Source organism: Acanthaster planci, linkage group LG06 (assembly GCF_054643075.1).
Source record: "Acanthaster planci isolate LZ-2023a linkage group LG06, COTS_SCS, whole genome shotgun sequence".
Classification (NCBI taxonomy): Eukaryota; Metazoa; Echinodermata; class Asteroidea; order Valvatida; family Acanthasteridae; genus Acanthaster; species Acanthaster planci.
In genome coordinates, this window is record NC_141782.1 from 21,986,513 (window position 1) to 22,007,199 (window position 20,687).

At 39.6% G+C, this 20,687-nt stretch overlaps 2 protein-coding genes across 4 annotated transcripts; both read left to right on the plus strand.

The window, feature by feature from the left end:
* Nucleotides 1–5,850: 5,850 nt before the first annotated feature.
* Nucleotides 5,851–10,437, plus strand: aprt (adenine phosphoribosyltransferase). Its single transcript, XM_022236482.2, has 5 exons — nucleotides 5,851–6,115; nucleotides 7,310–7,413; nucleotides 7,796–7,929; nucleotides 8,540–8,618; nucleotides 8,927–10,437. Exons 1-5 carry the CDS (start codon nucleotides 6,030–6,032, stop codon nucleotides 9,061–9,063), a joined length of 540 nt encoding a protein of 179 aa, XP_022092174.2. The 5' UTR covers nucleotides 5,851–6,029; the 3' UTR covers nucleotides 9,064–10,437.
* Nucleotides 10,438–10,626: 189 nt separating this feature from the next.
* On the plus strand, nucleotides 10,627–20,687 carry kiaa0895l (KIAA0895 like). 3 transcript variants are annotated; one of them, XM_022236387.2, is made up of 5 exons: nucleotides 10,627–10,962; nucleotides 14,128–14,727; nucleotides 14,955–15,231; nucleotides 15,733–16,038; nucleotides 17,222–20,687. In XM_022236387.2, exons 1-5 carry the CDS (start codon nucleotides 10,852–10,854, stop codon nucleotides 17,590–17,592), a joined length of 1,665 nt encoding a protein of 554 aa, XP_022092079.2. In that variant the 5' UTR covers nucleotides 10,627–10,851; the 3' UTR covers nucleotides 17,593–20,687. The 3 variants fall into 3 exon arrangements, with proteins under 3 accessions (XP_022092079.2, XP_022092078.2, XP_022092080.2); XM_022236386.2 differs by having other exon boundaries at nucleotides 10,628–10,962; nucleotides 14,125–14,727; XM_022236388.2 differs by lacking the exon at nucleotides 10,627–10,962 and adding an exon at nucleotides 11,008–11,247 and having other exon boundaries at nucleotides 14,125–14,727.

Here is a 20,687-nt window from a genome sequence, read left to right on the forward strand (position 1 = left end):
AAATGTCATGGACAAACGCGAAACAAAATTGTTCTGACATGGGCGCTATTTTATGGGCCCCTTCTGAGAACGATTCTGATTTCGTGGCACACACATTCTATACAGCCCAGGATTACATCTTCTGGGTTGATTGCTCCCGGTCATCTGAAAACCCAGACTGGTTTCAGTCTGAAGGTAGTCCATGTCAGATCAGTAAATGGTGTCCTGGCTGTCCCAGAAGTTTTCTTTGCGTACACTGGAGTCTATACGACGGCACCTGGATTGATGCAGCTTGTGACACTCCCTTGTATGCTGTTTGCAAGCTCTTCTCCAATGACTTCGCATACACCACAGAGTCCATAGTTACACCTGTTGATACTGAGTCTGCTGCTATCTCCATTGGTACCGGTAACCAACCTATTACCAGCCCAGTCGATCACAAGAGTACTAACTCAGTCGATACCCAGTCTACTGCTAACCCAGTCGATACCCAGTCTACTGCCAACCCAGTCGATACCCAGTCTACCGTCAACCCAGTCGATACCCAGTCTACCGCCAACCCAGTCGATACCCAGTCTACCGCCAACCCAGTCGATACCCTTTCTACCGTCAACCCAGTCGATACCCAGTCTACCATCAACCCAGTTGATACCCGATCTACTGCCAACCCAGTCGATACCCAGTCTACTGCCAACCCAGTCAAATCTCCTGTTGTCTCAGTTGGCGTCAATACATTTACTCCCCAATCAGTGTTCTGCCTGAAGATCCATGCAGATGGTCGCCTCGCCTAACTGGTCACGTCTTCAAGGAGGTCTCTACCACCACGGATGTCATTGCTTGTGGTTCAGCATGCCAGGATAAGCCTCGATGTCGCACTTCAATCTTTGTCAAATCAAGCCGCCGGAGAGACGATAGATGACACTAGTCAACAACTAGCCGAGGATATAGGACAAAGCGCGGCACAAATCTTGCGCTCATTTCTACATATAACATGACACCATGTGGCCCGTTCAAGAAGTTAGAAAAAATGAACTAAAAAGCCTTTGCGGACTCAAATTTGAGTATTTTTCAACCCAGAAGAAATCTAGTCCCGTTAAACCAAAGAAATCAGGGTTACGTTTATAGACATCCAGTTTTGAATTAACTTCAGTGTGGAAAAGGTAAGATCAGTTTTGTATTCTTTACTTTTTAGAATATTGTTGCTTCAGAACAAAATCGATTTGTCCCAAAATTATCTTATGTTCCTGGTCAAAGTAAATGACAGTAATTCAGATGTATTTTTCAACCACTTGGAACTATATTCACATTAAGTTGATCTAATCAGATTTACGATCAGCATCAAAATTTGTCAAAGGGTTTTGAAGTACATACGACACGATAAAATAAAAAGTATTGCAGTTTTTATGTAGCTGGTTGATTTAATTGAGGATATAGTAGAACTGTTTATCTAAATGCATAGTAATTAGTCCAATTTAGGTACAAATTGCTTTGGGGATTTACGGAGACTTTACAAAGTGGATAAATGAATAGATCAAAGGTTTTACAAAACTATCGACAGACAGAGGTTAAATCCGTTCTTTTCAAATGTTAAAATTCTAAAAGCAGATAGAGATAATTTGATAAAGTGTTTCAAAAAAAAATAACTCCCCCGTTGTCACTTGAATTACTGCAGTGACGATTTTCCAACTTTGATGTCAAATAATTATTTCAATTGAATGCAGTTTATATTAGTTTTTAACTGTTTACTGTGAAATTTGCGGTTTTATATAGAAGTGTAGTTCAAATTGGTCCAATTTAGTAGGCCTATCTTCTTAGATACTCGTATGCCTGAAATTACAGTTTATATTGTACTAGAACTGTAACCGTGTAAACAAAAAGGATTGATGTCAAATATGACGGTAAAAATTGCTCGTACTCATATCTGAGTATTCTTAAGATATTGACAAAATGAATGGACTTATTATATCTGTGCCCCTCTGAAATCAAAAGCTAAATACGCTGCTGATAATGCGTTGCAGTTCATTTGAGGAAGGATAGCACAGCTTTGATTTACTTTTCCTCTTGTGATATAAGAAATCAGTGCATTTTAAATCCGCGGAAAATGAATAAAACGTCTATCTTTTAACAGTCAACAAATGCAAAATAATTTTTAGAAAAGGACAGCGATCCTCTGACATTTTAAAAAAATGAAATGCTCCAATATTTGTTTGAAGTTCTCGATTTCCCTGTTAGGCATTATAGTTATGACGACTTTTCAGTTCAGATGCTGTTAAATGATTATAATTGTTTTTTAAAAGCCGTTCCACGCCTTAAGGTATCATACACTACACGCTTGTCTATCCTATTATTCACTTGAGCAATAAAATGGGGGCATTTTTAATAAGATGCCACATAAACCTATAAAGGGTATTCTTAGATGATCATGTGATTTATCCTTTTTAAGAGCTCTCAAGAGGATACTCTGTTGTTAGTAAAACTTTATTTGTAATATAGCGCCACTTGTATCAAAAAGTAAGACCAGATTCGTTGTCAGATTGAGATGATATAAACTTGTGCGCCAGTTGGTGCGTGCAGACGTGCAAGTGTGTTGTGTTTTGTGAAAAAGTGAAAAAAAATTATCTGTTAGTGTTTAGAAACAGAAAAAGAGTATTTATCTTTTTGAAGGGGAGTTTTATTTCAACATAATGTGGAAATTCAGTCGTGGACTCTTATTGCAGTATTTGTTTATTAGAATACTCCAGATTGGACTGAATTTCGACGAGCAGCATTAGACAAAACGATTCGACATGTCATTGTGAAATGATTTATCTCTCACGATGCCTTTTAGAATCTATAGACGAGAAATATTTGGAAGCAATAGTTTTGAAGGAAACATGGACATTACTGGAATTGAAGTTTAGCAGAAGCATTCGGGTATAGATATTCTATTTCTGTGTGAAAACAGCAGTCGCTACTCTCTCTTTTTAGATTTGAAATCACTAATAATAATAATTATAATTTGTTCTTATATAGCGCATATTACGAAATGTCTCGTTTCGCTGATGGATGAGAGCATACATGTATATGTCTAGTTTTTTTTAACTGTTCAACTGTAGGACTGTTTGAAAGACTTTTCTTTTTATATAAGCAGCTGTCGTAGGTATATTAACAATTTGTTTGCGGGGACCATTGCAAACGACTGGTAATAGTGTTACCGTGGTAACGGGATTTGTTTATTACAGTAAGGAGACGCCAATGTGCCAACTGCCCCCCCACCAAGAAAATTGCTCTAATCAACCAATAATTCACGTGTAGAAAATCATTTTTCCCCTGATGCATGTCGTGTCCCTTGGGTGTGGAAACCCCCCCACACACACACACATCACTGATAAACATAGTGATTAAGTCACTTCATCGCCCATGATTGGCTGCTCGATTCTACAATTCTATATGCTATGGCGTAGTAGATAGCATTGTAGAATTGAGGATCCTTGAACGATTTTGCAAGCCATTTCTGACGCAGTTCCTCTTGTGCGTGTTAGTCCTCGAGATTAGTTTCATCCAGTTTTAATATTTGTTTCGGTCTTTTTGGCACATCATGTACGGCAACTTGCACGTCATTTTAATTAACTGTTTGAACTGTACAGTACCGTTACAACGAAAAGTTATGAAATGATAAAAAAAAGACTGTCTGGTGAAAATTGTGATTAGAAACCTCCATGCCAACCGCGGTTGTTCGGGGAAACGGACATTTATTCCTGTGATCGATTTCCTACCAAGCGCTGACAAGTGAAACATAGTTTTCTCTGTTGGGTGATATGCACGGAGTTTTAATGTCCTTTGGTCGTCAGACGGTTGCTGGAAGTTAAAAGCATCTGTCAAAATAAAGTTTGAATATTTTCACTGGAATTAAATGTTTTGGGTCATACACAGATCTCAACCAGTTGTGTCTTAAGGTGGTTGTAAATCTTTTTCATTTTCCCTCAAAGCTTCGGGTATAACTGAGTTTTCATGGAAGCACTTAAGTACCCGGGGTGTATGGGGAAGTCACGAGTTAGACATAAGTTGTTTGTGGAAAGTCCCCCACAGGGTCAAAGGTCAATGTTTTCAAGATTTATTTTTGCGTTGGGGAGATGTTAATTATATATAACAGGTTTTGCCCTTACCCAACGTATATTAATAAGCACTGTATGCTCAGTGCTTGTCCGAGAGCTTGCAAAAAAAATCACAAGCTTACTCGGGTGGGACTCAAACCCACGACCTCCTGTTTACCAGTTCAGATGTCTTGACCACTCGACCACCGAACTTGCCGGGGTCGGCTGGCCAGTCCGAGTCAAATGAAGCAGCAGCACCTTTTATATATAATTAAAGGTCAATGTATTTGTGGAAAGTCCTCCGCCTGTGAAAGCGGCACAGACCAGAGGGTTGAGTTGATGAAGCGTGGAAACGGGGTGGTTGGTCTTGAACTCGCGCAAATAGGGTGGTTGGTCCCTAACTCTCTTTTACATACTACTGCGGAATAAAAGGCACCGTGTTGCAGTTTCGCGCGACTGCCGATAACCCTATCGTCGTGGTCACTGACGCCCCCAAAATAACAGAGTTGCAACACTAATTCGCCTGTCACTGTGGGATGTTGACTCCGCTTAATCTGTGATATAAATCAATCAACGTAATTTGTCAAAACAAGGTTTCTAACATAACATTCTGAAATATCCGTGTGTTATACAAAGTCATGTTTACAATATGCAACGTAAATTGACCCAGTATTACAAAGCACATCGTCAGAACACCGCCTACACTTTAGCGGAAATTACAGCAAAATAATCACACTTATAAACTTTAGTACTAGAAAGATTAACCCACGACTCTGTCGAGATTATAAGCTATCACCAGCAGCAGAACTGCAGCTTCAAATCAGTCACTTAACAACGTTAATTCAGGCGTACATCGTCGAGGCTTTCTGCTGCAATACCCGACAATGAGAAAACAAAATGTCGAGCACGGTTCACATCTCAGGCCTAGGCAACGCCCACTGATGAATAAATCATGCGCCAAGGTCAAAGGTAAGCCTAATACGGTTTGACAATGTGCCGCCTCAGTGCGTATTATATTACAGGCTGCTGTCTTATCACAATTCGGAAACCTAAATCTTGCATCGTGTTGATAGGTTCATTAATTGGTCATAAGGAATTGTTGATACCCAAAGTGAAACTGACTGCTGTCCAAAGGAGAGCTTGGACCAAAAGCCCAGAATGTAACTCATAACAGTGGTGTGAAACACAACTCGGCGAACGCTTTAAACTTGATGCTTATAACGAACATGAATGAATACCGTTGGGCAAAAACCAGCATGCAACGCGCGACAAAAAACTGCCAGAATATCCAGTTTGTAGCTCTTTCCAAGATTAGCTGTTGATTTTTCCTAAAATTTATTCTGTATGTCCACACGTAGATAGATCAGACGCTACAGTAAGGCCTATAATCATATTCATGTCATGTCGATTTTTTGCACTGGTTTCTATGTCCACTTCATAAAATGAAACGAATGGCCATAATGGGCTTATGCTCCAGCCGTAGCTCGCCCTTGGGGGATCGGCAGTCGTGTTTTGTCTGCAAACGTCAGTCGAAATCCATTGACGCAGCTCAATTTTAAGACCTTTAACCCTAACCCTCCTCAATCCTTCACCTGTTGGAGGACTGAGGAGTGTTAGGGTTAACATAAATTTATCAGCCGAGTTATGACTGGTTTATTGAATGGTAAGTTAATGGGCCGGGACGAAGCAATTAACTACAATGGCCAGCTATTATTCTCCCCTAAGCTAGCTATCGACTTGTTACCAAGTCTAATATTAGCGAGGCACACGTGATGCGGCAGCTGCATACAGTCGAGATACAGTGAAGCTTGCTGGCTCAATTGAATTGAAACGACTGAGGTGTGACCCCAATGAGCTGAGCAAAAGGGTACACTTGTCAATGTTGTTAGCAAATTCGTTGAGCTTTCTGAAGGAGAAAAGCCTAACCTGCAGTGTTGGAATTCCAGACTTTGGCGTCAAAGGAGCATTTCTCTAACCATGGATGATGGAAGTAGAAGGATATTGCGGGTAAAGGATGCCATCAAAGCCATCCAGGATTTCCCCAAGCCAGGAATTTTATTCAGGTTGGTTTGCATGAGCAGAAATGGCATGGCAGTACAGTGCAATTTACCCGGCCCAAAACTGCGTACGCGGTTGCGTCGTCATCTGCTGCAGTTAATTCTAGGTCCCATTTATCATGAGTCTATTTTGGGGCTATATAGGCTAGCCGCTTAACAGGTAGTCACTTGTAATTTTTTACTGATAATCAATGGCTACTTGAACATGTTGAAGAACCCTGAGTAAGTCACTACTCTGTAATGTCTGTGTTTTTTTTCATTTACATCTAGGCCTATATTATAGTATTACTATTAGGCTATTGTACGCGGCAACTGATCTGGTAACGTAAACTCCACTTTTTAAATCAAAAGGTGTAATGGAGGTTTCAGACCATGAGACTGAGTATTTTTTAATCTGGCATTTTTACTCACCAATCTCTTGCTTCTATGTAACGATGGCCGCACCATTTGTGTTAATTACATTGTGCACTCATTGAATTCATTTAAATGAAATATGGGTTAGCACTTCTGCATTTCAAAGCTTTGAAGAACAGAAAAGTGTCCTAAAAGTCTTTTGAGGGACACCAGTCAATGAAGGCTGAAATGAACATCAGTAGTCAACCCTGGGATGAATGAGCTTCAAATCCTTATTCTGATTCAATTGGCCATCGTTAGCTCATTCAAACTATTGTTCATGAAATACATTTGCAGGACTTCGGACTTGCAAAAACCATTTAAAACAAAACCAGACCAACTTTACTTACTCTTTGCCAGACAAAATGATTGCTAAATTTTTGTGAGGCAAAGCCAAGGTCCTCAGAGTCTCAAGAATGTAGAAAACTTTCACAGAGTAATAGCCTCAGTATATTTAGTTCATAGGATGAAACCATACATGTAGGTTCCCTCTGCCAGTCACTGGTAGATTCAGTGGGGACGAAGGGGCCTTTCCCCTGCAAACAAAATGTTTAGGCCGACTTCACTGTAAATGATGTGAATGATACTCGGTTTATCAGTGGCTGCCTCGCTCCACTGGCCAATCATGCCAATGGCAGTCTGAATCTGCCCTTGCCAAGATCTACTGTTAGGAGTACATCAAGTGTTAGTCTCAGTCTGATGGCATGACCCCCAATCCACTTTTGACCCCAGATGGACTTGAATTCAGTTGGTTCCTTGGACTCAGTTAACCATTTAAGCTTCTTAAACTGTTTTGTGTTTGTGCAGGGACATCTTTCCATTGTTTAAGGATCCTGTAGTGGTGTCCGATACAATCTCCTTGTTGGTTGAACATGTGCGGGATAAGGTTGGCTCTGTAGATGTCATTGTAGGTAAGATTTTGGTTTGAGTTCATGTTTAATTCAGCATGTAACAACTGAGACATCACACAGGGTAAACCTAAGGGAGCCGCTCACTGCAGGGGCAGCCAAACCTGCAAGACATTTTTAAGGTGGCAAGCAAATCTTGATTGATTTAAAACCTTGTATGTGATGAAATAAAACTGCCACGCTGATATGTGATGTTCAGGTATGTCCAAAGCACATAAATTGCTGTGGCTTGAAATAAAACTTGTGTCTATGGAAGCCACTGGCTAATGGCTATGCCCACTCACCATAGACATGTGTGTTACCTGTAGCTGCAGCCACTTGATTCAGACATTGTCTACTTGACATCCAATGATTCAGTAAAATGTGATCATTTTGACCCCTACAGGTCTGGAGTCCCGTGGCTTCCTGTTTGGACCTATGATGGCCGTCCAGCTAGGCTGCTCATTTGTACCAATAAGGAAGAAAGGCAAACTACCTGGCAAGTGTATACAAACCACCTACTCCCTTGAATATGGCACGGTGAGAAAGTTATTTGTGCTGCTAATGACAATTGCATTGCATTGCATTGTTAGCATCCGTGGGTAGACTAGACTAGGAGAGTATAGGGGCCTGTTTGTTTCACGTAGATCTTGATCTGTGATCCCATGGCTGGTTCACATCATCCATTAGATGGGTTCTGGTGTCAGTGAACCAACGACGGATCACTGATCCCAATCTGGATCCACATGAAACAAACAGACACTTAATGATCCAGTAGTGTTTCACTAGACATTCTTGATGGTCCTTTTTAATGGTGGAAAGCAATGTATTGACTTGGGTATGTACAGACATACTTTCATCCGTGTTCACTGTTGTAGTTTTGAGGATTGACGATAATGTGTGAACAAAAGAATTTCATTTTCATCAACCTTCTCTTTGCTTGTCAGATTAGTCCATATGGAGATGAAAAATATTTATAATATGCATATTTTTTTGAAGTTCTACTTGACTGAAAACGTGGAGCTTGATCAACAACGGGCATGATCTAGAAAGGGGGAGAAGTGTAAGGAACGCCCACAATGCTACATATACCCTAGGCAGGTGCTTTATAATGACCTGTTAATTGATCTGTACCCGTCTTGTCTTGTAGGATGTCATTGAAGCCCAGGCAGATGCCATTCAGCCTGGTCAGAAGGTGGTTATAATGGATGATCTCTTGGCCACAGGAGGTATGCATTGTTATTAATTTTTTCGATTTATTAATTTTTAGTCTACTTTTTTAGCCACAAATACCATTACACTGTGTGTGTTAACCCTAACACTCCTCAATCCTTCACCTGTTGGAGGACTGAGGACTGTTAGGGTTAAACAACTAAAGAAAATACTGAACAATTGCCAAATGAAGTCTTTAGTGTTTGTTTAACCATCCAACTAAAAATCTACCTTTCTCAGCAAAATACCAGTTGCATCTGAGTGATTCTGGCCACATTTCTCTGAAATGTTTGACTGGGGATTGGGTTTTGTTTCTTGTCTACAGGAACTATGAGTGCAGCTGCAGATCTTGTCAGCAAAATGGAGGGCAACATTGTGGAATGTTTAGTCCTGATTGAACTTGTTGACTTGAAGGGATCGGCAAAAGTCAAACATCCCTTCTTCAGCATTTTGCAGTTCTGACTGGGATTTACATTCCAAATCTGACCCAATTAGACAAAAACGAGTCCGAAATCACCAGATCTGATTAACTTTGGAGCTGCAGCTCTTTTTACAAGAATTGTCCACGATTCAAAGCAATAGGAACCCTCAACATGTCTTGCCCTCCTGGTGTCCCTTGTTATCTGGATGCCCAACTGAGGGCAAACATCAAATTTTGCAAAGTAAAGGGAAGCAAAATTGCAGCGAAAAATGCTTTTAAGACTTAGTTTGTGGGATCTATTGATAAATGTCCGTTTTTCAACTTTTGATTGCCCAATCTGGTGAAGTGTCATGTCCAACTATTAGGTGTCGGTCCAGTGTTCAGTGTTTAAGTGAACTGTCCAGGGACCATCATAGTCGCTGTATGCTCAAGGAAGAATACTTCACTGGTTTGAATGTGTGAATGGAGCAGAGTGTTGGTGTAAGACTTTCGAATGAATGTGCACAAACCTATGGCTCTGTGTAGCAAGGCATACATCAGGCCCAAGGCAGGAATGGTGCAGATCATCAATAAAACAGAAGCTTTGCTGTGTTGCAACTGAGAATGCAGATGATCATGTCCATATGGTGAAGGGATGGTCTTCAAATTTGGGACTTGCTCTTTGAGTATTTTACGGAATACCACCCATTCCGATTGGAACCTCAGCTGTCAGGGAACAACCATTAACCCTAACCCCATAGGGTGTACGTAAAATCGTATTGAAATTGGAGGATTTGGGACTGTCAGGGTTAATTTATTTCCACAGAGATGTATTCTTATTTGGGAACATTAATTTTATCAGAATATTTGTTGATATAGACAACTCAGATGATCAAATCCTTGTTCAAGTTCTCTGTTTTATCAGCCATAATTATCTGTTTTAATAGGTGACATTTGTTTTTTCTTGGGCACTTCATCTAGTCAATTTCTTATATTTGATACATATTTTCTTAACATTTGTATAAGTTTCTTACATTAGATTAAATATGCAATTCTGGTAAAAAAAATCCTTTTTCATTGTGCCTTTCTCAGCCTGTTGGGTTTCAATTGATCCATGGTCGTTTTCGTTGCTTTTTTTTAATTGTGCAAGTGGCCTATAAGGCCCTAAATCTCTGAACTTCAGATTTTTCTCATTTTAGCTTCTCACGATGCTTGGTGAAGTTGTTTGATCACTGTCTATTAATAAAAAGAGTAGACTGGTGAGAAAATTTCAGTATTAGTTTTAATCCAATTGGACTGATAAAGCATTGTGAAATTGCTTTAAGCATGCTTAAAGAGATCGCCTGGACTTACATGTATTTTCAAGTTTTACCGCAGCAAAAACTGAGGTAAAAAAGTCAACTAATTCATTCAAATAAAATACTTACGAATCAGAACTTCTCATTTCAGCGTCTATCATCGCTTTCCCCATGACGCAGTCGACTGTGTTCTTTCCAAACTTTTTTTTTCGAAACGCATTTAAGAGATCTCATCAGGCAGAAACGTCTATAGAATGAAAACGGCTCGGCATTTGAAAAAACAACGATCGTACACGTCTTCGTGCAGCCAGCAGAGGGCGCTATTTTTAAACGATGCGCTAGAACCGTAAACAGCAACGGTGCGTCGAGAGGTGAGATTCCTGTAGGCCCTAAAGACATGATGTACATGTACATGTACGAGAGGACGAGAATTTCTGCATCAAAGAAAGTGAAAGAGATGAATTTGTTCTCGCATTTGAAGTCATGGCTTTTTGATATCGTGGGTTTTAGGCCTGTCAGTCTTCAGATATCCGTCTAAATTGGGAGGACGCCATGGGTCGTCGAAAGAAGCTTCGGGCGCGAGCCCCTAGCAACGGACTGCCGTCGGTGTGTACTAGCGTCGGTGATGACGAGGTTGAACATTTATTGCGGGAAGCACCGATAGTGAGTAAAAACTAACTAGGGTCATCTGTCTGTTTGCCATCAGAACAGAGGGCTTTTTTGCATTCCTTTTGTTAAGTTGAACAACGAACCTACTGCAAAAACCTGAGGGTGTGATATTTCACATCATGACTATTCCGAGTCCAACCAGGCTTGGCCAAGCCTGGTTTCAACCCAATCTCAGACGTGTACTTCAGGAAATAGGCTGTAGGCCCTTCATGATTTAAAAAGTGCATGTGCATGTACTGGATAATTTAACTCCTCATCTGATGACGTCATTATCACAAGGTAAATCTTGGACTACAAGGTCAACACTTCCTTTCTTGTTATTCTGTTATCAGCAAAGTTTCAACTCCATGAGATAGGCCTATGTACTTCAGGAGATAGAGGGCTTTAAACAGTAAATTTTTAAGGACACAGCACTTATCACCTGGTGACGTCATCATCATATGAGGTCAAAATTTGCCCAAAGCACTTCCTTTCCAAGATATCAGCAAAGTTTGAACCCAATTGAACATACACTTCACGAAATATGGAATTTTAAACTGTGCACCTTTACTTGTCGTAAGATGAGGCCATCATCACATTGAGTCAATTTTTGTCTAAAACACTCCCCTTCTAAGATATCTAGAAGGTTTGAACCAAATCAGAAAAGTACATGTACAGACTCGAGATATAGTGCGTTAAAGAGTGCACCTTGTGACTTGTCACATAATGACGTCATCATCATATCAGGTCTATATGCCCGTCTAAAGCACTCCCCTTCTGAGATATCTGCAAGATTAGAACCCAATCGGACATGATTTGAACTTCACGAGATATAGTGCTTTGAAAAGTGCACCTTTAATGTCACATGACTTGTCACCTGATGACCTCAATCGTCTAAATCACTTCCCTTCAAGATACATGTACAGTATCTGCAAGGTTTGAACCCAATTGGGCATATACTTCAGGAGATGTAGACTTTTAAATAGTGCACCTTTAATGTCTCGTGACTTGTCTGCTGGCGACCTTGTCATCACATGAGGTCAATCTCCATTTATAAACCTTCCCTTCCTAACTATCTGCAAGGTTTCAACCCAATCAGACATGTACAATACAAAATACAATACAAAACATTATTGTTGTCCTTTTGGCATTCCATACAATGCGATCTGCTCTCGGCACCACATTCTCGGCATTTTGCCAAGTCCTGAGTACATGTACTGTGCGCTGCCAGCCACACGTTACAGATAGATACTGAGTGTCCGTGCAAACAGTAGCCAATCCACAGTACGCGAAAGGGATTTTTGAGTTCACAGATATTGTAAGGGGGTTTTCGCCGTCGGCGCTTCATCTGTGTGAAGAAGTACACCACTTACGCACTTCATGCAGTTGACTTCAACGTTTTAGCTATCATCTCATGAACAATTCATGCTTAAATCTGTTACGGTTGATTTTTTACTGAATTTTGAAGACTAAAAGAACTTTTTATCATAACTTCTGATCTGATGACGTTATCGGCCCCCAATTTTACACATGTGGTAACTGGGTTAAGATCACTGTCTACATCAATTTTCAGGCAATTTGGACAAACTTCACCACAGACACCTACTCAAAATTCATTGTTCAGAATTTTTAACCTGTCACTAGAGGGCGTTCGACAATTACGTGACATCATTAGTAGATGATTTGAAGAATGTTATACCCCAACATACTAACACCGTTGAAAACAACTTGATATCTATTACCGCTTTTAAACAATAAGCCCACTTCCGGTTTCGACTGGAAGGAAGGGTCACTTGATTTGACCACACAAGATGCATTTAAGACCCAATTTTACTCTGGCACTTGCCAGAAACAGAATGCTGCAGGAGGCCACGATGGATTTTATATGGATTTTTACAACACTAGCATTATATTTAAATTTTCAAAATTTAATAATAAATCACTGGGTGACGTCATCATGACGTACTTGTTTTAATATTACATGTATCTTTGCTTCCAGGTCTTTCCTTTGTGTAGCTTTGAGGATGACTGAAGATCACTGAGTTACTAAAATTGGGCCTTGAAAATGTTTACAAAGTCAATGGGCTGAAATAAATATTAAAAATTAATAAAAAGCCATGGTTTGAAAACAATTGGACATATACTTCAGGAGATTCAGAATTTTAATTTATGCCCCTTTAATGTCACATGACTTTTTGTTTGATGACGTCATCACTAAATGAGCTCAATATTTGCCTAAAGCACTTCCTTTCCAAGATATAAGCAAGGTTTCAACCCAGCACTAACACCGACAGACTAATTCCATTGAAAAAAACTTAATACCTATTACCACTTTTAAACAATAAGCCCACTTCCGGTTTCACCCGGAAGGAAGGGTCATGTGATTTGACCCACACAAGATGAATTGAAGGCCCAGTGTATACTCTGGCACTTGGTGCAAAAAATGTGGGAAGCTACGGTTGATTTTATATGGAATCCATAAATTTTAATGGAATATTTAAATATTTAAAATTTAATAATAAATCACTTGATGACATCATCATGACATAATTATTTTACTATCATCTCTGCCTCAAGGTCTTTCCTTGGTGTAACTTTGATGACAATTGAAGATAGCTGAGTAACCAAAATGATGCTTCAAAAACGTGTACAAAGTCAATGGGCTGAAATAAATATTGAAAAATCAATACTAAATCACATGATGACATCATCATGCCATCATTTATTTACAATAATTGTTGTATAAAGGGTCTTTTTAGCTGTCACTTTGATAATGATCAAACATCACCAAGGTTTCAAAATAGTGGCTCGATAACGCATACAAAGTCAAAAGGCCATAAACCGGTTTGCAGAAACACTGCTCCTTTAAGTTCATGTCACGTGATTTGCGCTTAAACTGAACAATTTTAATGAAATATTACTTCATATTCGGACTCTTAGGCATATTTCAAATAAAATAACAGGCGTAAAGTACCCGATTTCTCTTTCGTTCTTATAGTAATCTGAGCTGATGCAAAGGACTATTAGTTCACTTTTGTTAAGTAGGAAAACATGTACAAAACCTATAAAATGGAAAATATTGACCCTGAAAGTTAAACTTTCTAATTATCCAAACTCTAATAGCAACTCTCCCCATGTCATGAGCTGTGTTTCCAAGTTTTGTTTATCATTTTCTAGCAGGTAATCCATGAGCAGATAAGCCTGGTAAGTTTGAGACGGACTCCCAGCAGCAAACAGGACAGAAGGATGACCACTCCTCAAAATGACCTCAACGTCAGGGAATCTTTAACCTCAAGCAGACACGGTCAGTTGCCAGAGAGTACAGACAGTCATCACCAGGAATTGGCTGTGGTACAGAGGCTTCCTTTCAGTGATGAGACCCTGTCGCATTCTGCATCCAATTCGCACTTGCCAACTCCAAACATCAAATTGCCGATTCTTTCCAGTAGCACGCACGGCTATTGCAAACCGGCCAAACCTTGCCGTAAGAACTCCCGTGGGTCACCTCAAGATACCACAGCCAACATCACGTCAACTCGAACTAAACTGAGAAGTACCTCAAGAAAGGAAAGTCAGGGGCAGAAATCCTCCAGTAAGCCAGCTCAGAAAGCCAGGAGTATTCCCATCCTGGCCGCGATAACACCAGACAATGTGGAACAGGAGAAACGGAAATTCTTTGACAGCAACTTCGACTATAATCCACAGTTCACTTATCGGAGTGCCCCCTCTGCAGGAATTCTTGAGAGATACAGCAAAGCAAATGACAGACTCATTAAGTCGGTACGTGAGTAACAATCCTACCCACTTCGGGCCAACCCCCTCCTCAATTTCCAAGTACAAAATAAAATAAACTATACAAAAGTTTTGAATTTACATTGAAGCAATAAGTTTCTAAAATTGCAAGCACCCATTGCTGGCAGATGCAATAGCCTTTTCCATCATAGTGTTTTAAATCCAGGTGGTTTATTCTTTAATCATTCTGTTATCTTTATATATTTTCCAACCAGGCCACCCAAATCTTCAGAGCAACCCTACAGAGGTTTAAGACCTATAAGCAGTTTGAGGCCGCAACAGGTGGCCGCGCAATTTCTGTTTCCCAGTTCACCGCTAAGTTTCAACAGTACCTAGCCCAGGAAGGCCTGACCAACAAAGTTGCCTTGAACCTGAGTGATAGCCTGGTAGCTAGGGCATTAATGAGTCGGACAAATGGACGGCCAACACTCAACGCCAGACCCAATGCTCTCAGGTCCCAGTGGTCGGATGGCCTTCTGCGTCATGAAATTGGTAAACTGAAGAAACTGATTCAAGAGAAACATGTTAACTAACATCACCTCAATGAAATGTACCGTTGCGGTCCCGGCTTGTTGAAAAACAGTGGAAAAGTTGTACTAACTTGCATTTGACCCTGTCGACACTTAGATACGCTTAGACGTGGAAATGCAAAGAAATTGAGTTGTCTTTCTTCTGAAAACGACTTGTATCAAGTAGAAAAGCAAACTAAAAACAATGATACTCACTTGACACCAGATATTGGAGGAGTTTGCTGGGTGCAAAAGGCAAAGTTTCTGACAAGATAAAGTCTTTATGATCCAATTTAGACAAAGCAAATTTGGTTTTTCTTTAGTCTATTTGGTATAGGGACCAGTCACAAAAGATCTTGTCCCACAAGTAAAACCTTTGCCATATCTTGCTGGCTTTCATGCATTTATATCACGCATTAACTTCTTACACTTCATTTTGACCATTAACTTGTTTTTTTCCCTGTAATTTTCCTTTTTTTCTCAGGAACTCATTACATAAGAAGTGCCAACAATCGTGAACATCCTTGGAACACAATGAAAGGTCGTAAGAAATATGGACTGAGTCCACTCAACCCAACTGAAGAAGGCATTGCAAGTATTCACAGTATCTTACTCAGAAAAGAGCCGTTCTTATGGCGATCAGCAATGTTGTACTATACCACCTACATGGCTTCCAGGTTATCCTTTGCCGATCTATTCAAGGACTTGGAGACATACATGAAAGACCCTGAGATTCGTTGGGACTACTGCCTAAGGGCTAAACGAGGACAGTCGGACACCTCCAAACCAGGTCAGTGTCTCAGGTCATATGTATGTTATCCAAACAGAGTCGTGTATATTTTGAGCATGATGGGTCAATGAACACAGCCGCATGATTGCTTTGCACTTTCAGTTGATCCAGTATAAAAATTGAAATCACCAATTTACTTCCCTTACGTGGAACAATTCTTCACAACCTTGAATTGCAAAGAAAAGGTGATTGGTTGATGGCAGAATTATTGGCAAATTGTGTGCAGTCAGATTGACAGGTTTTTGAAAAGATGAAAGAATTACACAGATCGACCAATCATTTCAAACATACATGTACATAGTCCTGGTTTGCTAATCCATGACTTGTGGTTCTACTGTTCTATCCATATGAAACACTTTGAAGTGAAACCTACCATGGTTCCCCAGAAGTAAGGGAGGTCTTCTATAGTTACACAAAACTTCTTCTGTAGTTGTTACTGTTCATCTGGTAGAGTGTTGGAGTGGAAGACTTACATGTATCTTTCAGTTTCCCTGCACTATTGCCCTGCTGGATGTACAAGAAAGAGCCAGTTGTTACCATGTGTAACACCTTTAGTTGAATTCCTTTCCCTTTGGCCACTTCCTCATTGGTACAAATGCAAAGTTGTTATTCCCTTTAGTATTTACAGCAAAACTTGCACACGATATTATCTCAACTGTTATGAATAAGCCTTTTGTGAGTTAACTTTGACCCAAATCTGGTAGACTGAGTTCTTTAAATCCATGTGAACATAACAACTTGAATGCTCCATATTAAAACCACTGTTGCTATACCTCATGATTCGGGGCAAGCTTGTGTGCTTAGTTACAAAAGACGCCTTGCAATAATACACTATTCTCAATGGATAAGAAGGACAGGAACCAGTCCATTCCAGAGATGGTGGTCGCTTGCCCCGAATCACAAGGTATAGCAACAGGGTGTTTAGTCTGGGGAATTCAAATCGTCATGCTTATGTGCGATCAGATAACTCAGTGTACCAGATTTTATTCAAATTTAACTCACACAAGGCTTATTCAAAGCACAAATATTTACGGGACATGACAAGTTTGCATTAAATCCATAATCTTATGATCTGATTTCCTTTCCTTGAACCTTGTCCTTCAAGTTGAACCTGTGTGTCTTCTCCCCACTCTTTGTTTTTGGTAGCTGTTCATCTTGCTCTTTCATGTCACATTTGGCTCAGGTTGTTTTAACAAAGATCAAGTCTACCTAGAGGGCGCCCTTCGTGTGTTACGCTACCGCCGAGACATTGACTTTCACAGCCTGTACAAGCTGGGCAAGGTGGCTCTGGAAGACGTGGATCATCTCAAAGCCATGGTGAACCTGGGCTCTGGGGATCTCAAGATCCCAACATTCATGACTGATATTGATGAGTACAGGAAGCGATTGGACTGTGTGGTTTCAAAGAACGGACTAGATGATGCTGATCTGGCTCTTCTCTTTCCAGGGGAAGTATCGAGTGGCAAGAGTTTTGAGCCAATAACTGGCCAAGTGGAATGTCCGGATTTGCACGAAGCTGGACTTGTTAGCTTAGAGGATGAAGTTGTAGAATGACAGTAGCTGTTGCCTTTTTAGAGGGAGAACTTTTACTGACTGAATTCAGGACACTGTAAGTGTTGGACCTGATTGTTAAGTTCACGTACTGTATCTTTATTCGCTGGTGTTTATCAACTTGACATCATCACCATAAACAAAGAATATTACTACCTCTGGAAGTGTTAAGATTGAGTGTTCCAAAAATGTGTGGTGAAACAAGTGTTTTGTGACAGTTTGGACATATTACATGTAATGGATGCTTGGCTGGCTGGTGGTAACATCTCAATTGTAGTGCACCAGTGAAGGAGGCTTGGTAACCAGCCTGACTTATTGCTGCACTTACTTTCATACAGTGTACTCCATGCATGTACATGTACAAAGAGGATGCTTTGTCATGCAATATGAAGGTCTTATTAGGGCTGTGCCGAATATCCGAATAATCAATCGATTATCGAATGTTTGAATATTGTTTTCCAAATTTCAATATTCAAATGCAAAATTCATGAAAAGGAAGGGCGAATTTTCTTTTGTTTAAAATGAGAAAAGTTGCACAATGGAAACTTGTTTCAAGCACATTCAAGTGAAAAGTGACAGAAATCTTACAACGATTCAAAAAGTAAATTATTCATTAAAAAGTTTAAAAAGGAACAGAAATTTTCAACAGGGCAAGAAGTATTGTTTGTCTCTTAAATTTTGCCAAATTGTGGCTAGAGATATTCCTGGACGTAAGAAGCTATTGTTTTTGCAACTGATTTTGTATATGGTTTGTTTATCAACACTCTGTCAGTCGTTACGACCAAATATTCAATCAGATTAAATGTCGAATATTTGAATAGTGAATAGTAATAGTGACTTATTCGAATTGACTCATCCCTAGGTCTTATTCAGCCAATATATTTTGTATGGTCTCACCTTTGGGATTGTGGTCAATAAGTAAGTAAGCATAACCAACTGTATTTCCATTGGAATCTGAAGGAGGCTTCAAACAGGCATGCCATGGGAGATGTTGATATGTTAACCTCTCCCCTCAGCTTCTCCCTTATTCACCAATCAAGGAGTTATTTTTATACAGGACCATTGACAAGCTACAAATGTAGGTCGTATACTGTGGCCTTTGATGAAGAGATTTTGAATTATCTTCCCAGAAGCTACTTTATGATATCCATAAACAGACGCTGCTTGAAACCCTGTGTGCAAAGCCTAAGAAAGATTCCACACCAGTCTCTGGAATCTTTCCAGTTGAGACGGGTTGACAAAGTAGTTCTTTCCTTTCCTTTCACCTCTGTGGTCTGGGTTCGATTCCCAGCTCAGTCCACATTTGGATTGGGTTTTGAGTCCTGATTTTGTGGGTTTCACCCAGAAATTTCTTCTCTGGGGTTTCCCTCCCACCTCTAGAGCTGTACCAGTTTCTTATTGTTTTCTTTCCATAGATGCAGGTGAATGTGGGTCATTGGGCAGTTGCACGTGGTGCCCTAGTATGCCATTGGTTCGACCATGCTTAATGTGTTTATTGTACAGTGCATTTGAGCATATATCTGTATGAAATTTTTGCTTAATAAATGAATAATTATTATTGTTTTTAGATGGCTAATAAGGCACTGCAGGGAAATATTATTTGTGTCCATGTATGGGATTCTTTCCATGAAATGGGAAGAAGTCTATATTGCTATTTTGCTAATGGTGTATTATTTTTCATTGGAGCACTAAACGTGATGTGACTTTTTATCCAAATCTTTTACACATAACTTCTGACTCAAATGGCTTACTCAGGAATAAGGCCAACATCATGACTATGACATTTCTTATCATTAATTGTGTGTTTGGTGCATGGCGTCTGGATTGTTTGTGAAGGAGAATATTCAAGGGGCAGGGTGTGTATTTTGAAACATTATAACATCCAATCATAGATCAAGAATGATTCACACTGATCGTTTTGTCAAATGCTCACTTTTTATCAACTGAAATACCAACTTTAAATCAGGGATTTCGATACATTGACTTGACTCTGGGATGTAGCCAGAAACTCAAAAATGGTTTCATGTTTCCTGGTTGCTTACTTTAAATGGTGTCATTGGAAATTTCTTGTACATGAATGCAATCCCTGTGCAGTCGTAAGTTGAAATTTCCTGCCTCTATGGGCCTGTTTGTTTCACACCAGTCTAGATTCTCCAACACTGGTTCGCTTCACCCATTAAATGGGTTCTGGTGTCAGTGAAGTAACAATGGATTGCTGATTGAGATTTGGATCTGTGTGAAACAAACAGGCCGTATGTCTCTTAACTTTAAGGAACAGTTGTAGATTGCCTGTACATGTACATGTAGGTTTGTACTTGCAGTCAGTAGTTCAGTGTGAAACAGCTGCCATATGGGATTATATGTTCTGCCCATATGTTTAATTTTGACATCTGATATCAATCTATTTGTTTATAATTTTAAGTCTGTCACGTATGAATGATTGTATTTAAAGGATGTTCTATAAACAGCTCTTTTTGAAAAGGTTAAACTTGAATCATTGTCACTCAGTTCAAGAGGTTTCAATGGCTGTCAGTCAAGATTTTGTGATTTTTCCTGCCTGAAGAAAGGCACGTTGCTTTGCTCTTGTTTGAAAAATGATCTGATTTGGATCAAAACCCAACAGGGTGCATACGGATGAAATATTAAGAAAATATGAGATTGACAATCCCAAACTGTTCACAGTTTGTCATGTTCTTGTACATGTAACTTGCACCGTTGATATGTTCTTCATGCTACATACCAAACATGCAAAAGTTTGGGTCTAGTGTATCAGAAAGTAGAAAAGTGTACCACCCCGATAGTGAAATGGAAAAACCAGCAAATGGAAAAACCAGCAAATGGAAAAACCAGTGAAATGGAAAAACCAGCAAATGGAAAAACCAGTGAAATGGAAAAAACCAGCAAATGGAAAAACCAGTGAAATGGAAAAACCAGCAAATTTAAAATGAATTGCAAAAAGTTGTTTTCATTGTTTCATAAAGATTCTGAAAAAGGTTTTATAATCTCACACATTGTATGCTTTTAATTTCAATCCAACTACATGTACAATTAACAAAGGCAAATTTCAGGATAAAATAAACTGAAATTATTTATTTCAA

Excerpts from the sequence above, each read along its gene's own strand:
- aprt (XM_022236482.2), top strand. The coding sequence starts at position 6,030 with ATGGATGATGGAAGTAGAAGGATATTGCGGGTAAAGGATGCCATCAAA. Across the intron at positions 7,930-8,539 it reads ACTCCCTTGAATATGGCACG|GATGTCATTGAAGCCCAGGC; the intron begins GTGAGAAAGTTA and ends CTTGTCTTGTAG. Across the intron at positions 8,619-8,926 it reads TGATCTCTTGGCCACAGGAG|GAACTATGAGTGCAGCTGCA; the intron begins GTATGCATTGTT and ends TCTTGTCTACAG.
- kiaa0895l (XM_022236386.2), top strand. The coding sequence starts at position 10,852 with ATGGGTCGTCGAAAGAAGCTTCGGGCGCGAGCCCCTAGCAACGGACTG. Across the intron at positions 14,728-14,954 it reads ATGACAGACTCATTAAGTCG|GCCACCCAAATCTTCAGAGC; the intron begins GTACGTGAGTAA and ends TTTTCCAACCAG. Across the intron at positions 16,039-17,221 it reads GTCGGACACCTCCAAACCAG|GTTGTTTTAACAAAGATCAA; the intron begins GTCAGTGTCTCA and ends CATTTGGCTCAG.